The 8,354-nt window shown below is 28.0% G+C and overlaps 1 protein-coding gene across 2 annotated transcripts in view; it reads right to left on the bottom strand.

Moving 5' to 3' along the window:
* The window catches only part of LOC119669228 (rab11 family-interacting protein 1-like), a 13,568-nt gene extending 6,677 nt beyond the window's left edge, over positions 1-6,891 (bottom strand). Inside the window, exon 1 of one of the 2 annotated variants that reach the window (XM_038079049.1) lies at positions 6,858-6,891. In XM_038079049.1, coding sequence (XP_037934977.1) covers positions 6,858-6,891 — 34 coding nt within the window. Of the gene's footprint in view, positions 1-5,369; positions 5,540-6,857 lie in introns of those variants that run through there. The other variant, XM_038079050.1, reaches the window with a different exon arrangement.
* Positions 6,892-8,354: the final 1,463 nt, after the last annotated feature.

Here is an 8,354-nt window from a genome sequence, read left to right as displayed (position 1 = left end):
ACATAATCCAAACCAAAATTAATCATAACCTAAAGTCATGAAGATTAAACATTATTTCAATGATTTCTAGTTTTATTTATAAAATATTTTTAAAGATATCTTGCTTTCGCTTATATGAAGAAACTTGCAGAAAATTTTATAAAATGAAATATAAAAGTAGAAAACAAATGGTAAATAAATTTAAATCTTAACTTTCTTATTTTAGAACTTTTTTCTTTGTTCTAAAAAAGAAAAGACCTCGTACAAGGTTATTTCTGAACAGTTTTTTTTACAAAAACTAAAAAAAATTCAGCATAGAAAGATTTTATATGGAGTCATCACTATACAACCATAATGAGTCATTTTGAAATCAAGTCTTGACTGAGACCACAATATTCTTGCAAAATATTATATGTAATATAATATATTATACTCATGAAAATAAAATGTGTAAGAAATTAAACCTATCTTATCAAAACAAAAAAATAATGTTTATCTGAACAAAATATTTCAGCCAAAATTAATTACTCATTTAGAAGCTAAAATAAATAAAACTAGCTAACAAAAAAATTAGACAGGAAGAATGTTAAACTAGGAAGGAAAATAATGTTTTCAAAAGAGGAAGTATAAGAAATAAGTAGTAAAAATTTCATGGATTTGTTTATTAAATTTTAGAAATAAGTTTTTTTTTCATTGTAGAATGTTTAGTTGTTATGTTTTAGTTATCAAAGATACCAACTTAGTGCTCAAAATAGCACCGAAAGATAACTGGTGCTCGAGGCAACATAGCTTTTCAGTACTGCTTTGAAAAAATACATAATATATTAATACAATGTATAGAATATTGCTCATCTTGAAGACAATTTTACCCCCATATATAAAGATTTTTATTACTTATAGTCGCTTATCACCATATTCTCATAATGTTTTTTAGACATCCATTAACAAAAGACTTTAATTTGGCCTTAAATTCTCCTGTAAGAAATTATATTTCTTAAATATATAGTAGCATATATTTTAGTCTGGCATTAAACATTCGAAGTATAGTGATCGTACTTATATTATTTACACAACGGACCCTACACAATTCAGTAAATAAAGCTCAACTGACACGTAGACGGTATTTTAACACTACAAATCTTTAAGGCATGGGTTCTCATTCCATGTGAAACCGAGCTCTAAGAATTGAAGTTTTAAATGGATCTAATTTAGTTCAATGCTGAACAGCAGTCATTCTTTCTTTGGAAATTGCCTTCTTTCGAAGTAATGATTTTAACCAATGATTCCTTCGAAGTTTTACTAAATTTTCCTTTCTGAAATATTCTATATTTTACGTTATCAACACATCTATAGCGGTTGTCTTCAACACACATTGAGGTTAGTCATTTGTATGAATGACTAACAACTTTTCAAAAAGTTCAACCTCAAGACCATGTAATTTACAAATCTTCTAAGCTATAAAAACAAATTCAGAATTAAATTGAATTATATTAATTATATTGTTGAACTACTGTATAACATAAAAAAAATTTAATGGATTTTTCATACTATTTCTGTTTTTGTTCTTATCATGGATTGTTCTTAATTACATTTAACTGATACACACCTAGTATAAGAGGAAGACTATAAAATTTATTGTATTGTAAGAATAGTATTATTGGATTTAACACCAGTTCGAGTCATTTGTAAACCATAAAATACTCCTTAAGTGGAGACATATTGTAGCTAACTAAAATCATATAAAAAGTAAATGAAATTAAAAGTAATTAAATAATTATTCTAGCGCTTATACTCAGCAAAAACAAGGTATCAATTGTAGAACAGTTTCTTCCTCTTACAGTTGAGATGTGTCATTGAAGGTATTATTGAACATTATATCATGATTTCCTAACCGATACTGACTTACCAGGACATCCAGTACAAGACTCATACCACATTCCAACACTATTTTTTAACTTATACTTAAAGATTTTTACGCTATCAATAAGATCGCTGGATTTTTATCTATTTATGAATAAATAAATAAATATATTTGAAGTAACTACCAAAGAAAAACGGACTTGATTGTAGGATATTTTTATGTTCATCTCTAATTAAGTTATCGAAGAAACCAGCTTGTTGACTAACATTTATGTTGTCAACATAACTGGCATACAGCGGACTTTAATTTTTTGATGCCACTCGAGAAATACATATTAACATTATATATAGAATATTCTAATATTGGAGATCATATTACACCGTGCTAGAAGTGGCACTAGAATATTATTATAGGCAAAGACACTATGATTAACATGTAATAAACAAATAAAGCACTGAAATAGTGAAATAAGTCTAATAGAATATCTTTGAATAAATAATAAATAAACATTTAACATATATAATTAAAATTACATACAGATGTCTGCATATCGTTGAATATTTAACAAGATATTCTAACCTAGATTGACATACCAGAAATCCTATTAGAAGCCTAATATCCTTAGGGTGTAGTCAAATAAGATCGCTTGATTTTTAACTATTGGAGAGAAGCTAACTTGCGTACAGATGTTTGCATATCGTACCGATAAGAATCATAGACATGATTAACATGATTTCCTAACTTATGTTGATTTACCAGAAATTCTAGCGCACGACTAATATCCTTAGGGTACAATCAAATAATTTCGCTAGATTTTTACCTCTTTAAAAGGAACTTACTTGCATACAGATGTCTGCATATCATTGAGATAATAGTTTTAAAAAATTATTGAATGTAATAGGAACATTTAACATGATTTTCTAACCGATGTTGACTTACCAGAAATCAGATTTTTACCTATATATAAGGGATCTGTCTAAAATATCCTTAGGTCAAGATATCAACAAGATTGCAAGATTTTTACCTATTTAGGGAGGTCTAACTGGCACACAAATGTCTGCATATCGTTGAAACAAGTTTTCGAAGTTAATATTCTAACATGATTTCCTAACTGAACTATCCTTACAGTAAGTTCAATAACATTGCACGATTTTTACCTATCTATGGAGAACTAACATGAATTATAGGAGACATCATTAAATATTCGTATCTTTTATTCAACTGTTTTATAAAAGAAGATTTCAATTACATTTTTTTGTTTTTTTTTTATTTTTTATTTTACTATTTAATCATTTGTTTTGTCTAATTTTGCTCATTTTTGCCATTGTTAGGAATAATTGATTTATTTTATTTAATTTTAAAAATGTAACAATGAGAACAATAACAGCATAATTTGAACTATAATTTGAATAATGTTCAGCATATGCCCAGGTTTATCAGATGTTCCGAATCTGTCTTTCCTAAGGCATTGTCTATGACAGGGCTGTCCAAAGACCGGCCCGTGATCCACATGCGGCCCGCAACTAATGTTCTTATATGTATGTTTCTACGGCCCTCCAATATGTACAGTGATTTGTATTGGCCCGAGATCGCATCCAGCCTGGAGAGCCCTAGTCTATGATATCACTATGACTGGTAACTGAGATATGACATATTTTTTGTCATCATCGCTTAGAGTCCAAAATATTTGACTCTACTGTATTTTAAGGTATTGAAGTACAATAAAACTTCCATAAGTCGGATTTTCTATAACTCGAATTAAATAGAGTGCAACAGGGTTTAGAGAGCAAATTACATACAATTACAAAAAAATTCTATAACTCAAAGTCTCCATAAGTGGAACGAACCCTTTCTTTGCAAAGTGATACTTCGAGTTATGGAAGTTTGACTGTATTTCAAGTATTGACTCTAAAGTATTAAAAGCATTTTATGAGTTTTTTATGATAGAAATTTTCAAATATTGGAAATAATTTATAGACGTTATTAACCTATAAATCAGAACTATAAGAAAGAGAGATGCGTTGAATATAATAAGGTTGATATTTGAATATATAAATTTCTTTATAAACAAATTTTTTAGATGCTGATGTTCACATTTTGGAACACGGTGAATGCAATGGAATTGGTTTGGTCTGAGAGCGGACAGATAGGCAGGCAGGCAATCGGCAATTATGCCTTCTCCGGTGTCTTTTACTGATATGCTAATCACGCCGCACCGCATACTTTTGGATTGCGTTTTTATTACTTCACAAGCGTACCAACCTGTACATTGTAACTGTATCACGTTACAGCTGTTTTCATGCAATCGCCTATCTGCAGCAGCAATTGACCGCTATTCTTGGATTACACCGAATGCATATGCGGAAAGAAAAACAGAGAAGCAAAGACACACAAACAGACAGTCAAACAGACAGACATAGAGGCGATCACATGCAAATCAATAAGCATTCTTTCTCAACACGTAACGTTAAGTTGGCAGCGCTGTCGCCGTCGCTGTGCTACATTTCGAAATGTCAGCTCCTCACAACTCAATTTAACATAGATAGATAGAGATAGATTATCAAAAGAGAAAGTATGCATTTGGAATAACAACAATTGAGTTAGAAAAATTAAATTAAAATAAATTTATACAAATAATCGAATTTTATTATTCATTTTTTTTATAAGGTTTACCACCTTCTAAAAGTACAAAGCAACAGGTTAGGCATAAACGTTTGCACAATGTTTTTCTAATTTTTGTTTGTTTTTTTTTTTTTCTATCGAAATTAGATAAATATTTATTTAATGTGTTTAATTGATATTTGAGTAAATAATAAAAATATTTATAACCAATACAAATTATACTTTTACGCTGCTAAAAACATTTACGCAGAAATGTTTATTTGCTTTGAAGAGCCGAAGCAAATCACTTGATTTCTGTTGTGGTGGATTTGTTGCGTTGTAGGTGAGTGTAGGCTGTGCGCCCGTTGCTCCCCTCAACTTACCACTTTATAAGCAAATATGGCGTGCACACAAAACGGCTGCAGTATGTCATCACTTGGTAAATAATGACTAAAATCGAATGAATTTTGCGCTACAAAAGATTCGCTAAAAATTGTTCATTACAATTTTTTTTAATTTAATTTTTTAACTAACTGCTACACAATTGCAAATCATTTAAAAAATTAGGCAAGTACAAGTATAATCATTAAAAAAAAAACAACAACCTCAATGACAAAGCTGTGGACAATACAAATAATTACTTTTCATGAGCAATAAACGTGCATCACAAAAAAAAAAATAAAAATTGGGAAAAAAAACAAAAATTTGAAGAAAAAAAAACAAAAGCAATTATGTTTTTGGGTTGTGCTGTTGTTGGATTTACTAAAATAACGGGAGACTTAGCGGAAACTAGAAAAATATTTATATGTATGTAACAAAAAGTGGTAAGCGAAGGCATGATGTCAATATAAATGCATTACTAATAAGAAGAAACGTAGCAGCAAAACAAAATTGGATTATAAAAATATTTTTAACTTTCTTTACTCACCAGTGACTTGAATATGAGTGGGACTCCACATATTTTCCTATTAAAAACGTATTTGTTTGCTTGCCAGTATGTTTCAATATAAACGAAAACGATTTTCTCTTTCTTTTTTTTGTTTTTGGTATTAAACCTTTTGAAATTTTTACTTGATTACATTAACAATTTTTAATCACACTATAATTATACATAAACACCACAATATTAATTGTAATGTTAAATTTCTAATGTTATTTCAAAAACATATAATCTCAGTTGTTAAAAACACGACACAATTATACACTTAAATAACTAATAAGATGCGTCATAATTTTTGCAAAGTTATAAATTACTTTACGTTAAGAAGGAATAAAAATAACTTAACACATAACAATTTACAAAACCAACCAACCGCACGAAGAACAACAACACAACTGAAAAGTGTAATTTTTGCAACAAAGAGAAATGTGTAAAAACATATCGATAACAAATAGTGTTGTAAAGCGGTGCGGATAATAAATGTATGGAATATTGTTGTTGGAATGAAATTGTAAAGTCATGGCGGTAATTTTAAATATTGAGGTAAAATAAAATAAAATGTTCTAGGAATTTTTTGCACTGCACTTAGGTAAATATTTAATTATTTATTTATTGCACTTATTTATCACACATTTTATATGTGTTGCTTCTTATAATTGCTACGAAATGATCCCGTGGTTATAAAACAGAGGGTCTTATTCAAACTGCTCTCAATTTTTCCATAAGTGGCGCTATTTATAAGGTGTATCTCCACTATTAACTATATTATTTATGTTATAATATGGTTGGTTAAAAGTTTTCCAATTTATTTAGTAATTTATTAAACATCTTATAAAATTTTCACAATGATAGCAACTAATTTACTAAATTTTTATTAAATTTACCCTACTCGAAATTCTGGTAAATACCAACATTCGCTGCCATACCGACATAATTTACTATTTCCCTCAAATTACTCGAACTCGCACACGGCCTATATTGTATAAGTTAAATCTAAGAACTTAAATTAATAAAAGTTGCATTATTAGCAAAAGAAAAATTAAAGTAACTAAAATCACATAAGTTATTAAAAAAAATATATATATATAATACAGCATTTGAAGTTGTTTTCTGTTGTTGTAACCCGTGGAGATCTGTTGTTGTAATCCCTTTAGGAAATGTTTAACGGCACTTGGTCGTTGAACTCGGTGAGTGACTCTACGACATAGACCCGCAGCTCTTAAAAGTCCAATATACCAATATGTAATAGGTGATTTTTGTTATTATTTTTACACAATTCACAAGTCTTACGTTAGACTCGTTAGATTAGAGAGTTTAGCAAGAGACTTGTTGTTTTTTAACCGAACTTCGTTGCTGATATATCTTACTATGAAGCAGGCTTTAGATCGTTATATTATATTGCAAAGAAAACTTTACTTTAGAATATGTAACTCTACAAATTTCACAATAAATAAATATATTAATATATAAAATTACCATTTTTAATTTGTTGTACATTGATTGAATCCATTTCTTTTTTTGATTTTTTACACAAATTTTATATTCGAATGAATTGAATTGTATATAGATTTATAAATTTGACTACGCAAAAATTTATAATATATCACAATAGATTTGTATATAGATTATATAATAAATATATAGTTAAGAAAATCAATGTTTGCTTAGTTGATCTATAAAATATATTATATTTTCACATATATTCAGGCGAAGTAAAAAAACTTCATAAACGCGTATAAATTAACGAAATCATATGATGTTCTCTTATGTATCGTCTAGATATATGCTATTTATTAAGATATTTTAAGAGATGATATGTGACGTATAAAAGAAAATTTACCATTCCATCAAATTTAATGAAGATGGTTCTATATAGTATTGATTAGCTCAACAAAAATAAATTACAAATTTTTCGAGTGGTGAATTGTAGACGTTGAGCCATTTCAGAGCAAGTTTCGTCCACATAAGTTAACAGAAAATGTATTTTGCACCACTTTTAATATTAAAACAGTGATCTAAGCAATACACAAATAATAAACTGAAGCCAATTTATGAAAATGAACGTCCCAAACAAATAATGGATATTTGTCACTAATAGTACTGAACCTAGTGCGGAAAACATAAGTTCATATATTTGAGTTCATATATAATTAAAACAAATTATTTATATATAATGACTGAATTATTAGTTACTTTAACTTAGATCTAATATTATTGATATTATGAAACTTTTTTTCGATAAAACCAAGAATAAAACCACAAGAACTTTTTGCTAAATGAAGCTGTGTCTGAACAGGGTTATTACGTTTGCAGTTATTAAAAACTATTAGCACATATCTGTATGGATTTTGTGTAAGTCTGAACAGTGTTATTCCGTTTGCAGTTATTAAAAAGTATTAGCACATATCTTTATGGATTTTGTTTATATCCATACCACAATTTGTAGAGTTAATTATGATAGTGTAAACACTACACTTACATTAAATAGTAATCGTTTACATTAGTATAAACTGTGTTTATGTGTGTTTTCATATAAAATACACCAAAAATTATAATAATATAAAAAAAACATTTAAAAGTATAAATTAATTAACTTCGGCAATAAATTTAATAATTCCGTATTATTTATTCTTCAAGAGCAATTATATTAATGGCGTGAAATATGCATTGATAATCAAAAAATTATTATATTTCCAGGTGTTACCGAAGATATGAGAAATCAAATGTAAACATATTTGTTTTGCATACGCAATGTTTTTATTATTTTAATAATCAATTAATTAAAAACAGCTTTTCTAGGTATTTTATAGTGAGTCGATAGTGTCTGTTTTGCTTGGTCATCTGCTTCAGAAAGCGCACGTACTAGTATTTACAATTGATGTTTTATTCATAATAAATAAATAAATAAAAAAATTAATTTATTAAGAAGTATTGATAAAAAACTAAATATTTTATACCAGAAGTAACGTATAA

This window comes from Teleopsis dalmanni, chromosome 1, assembly GCF_002237135.1.
Source record: "Teleopsis dalmanni isolate 2A chromosome 1, ASM223713v2, whole genome shotgun sequence".
Lineage (NCBI taxonomy): Eukaryota > Metazoa > Arthropoda > Insecta > Diptera > Diopsidae > Teleopsis > Teleopsis dalmanni.
This window is presented reverse-complemented; position numbering and strand designations above follow the sequence as displayed.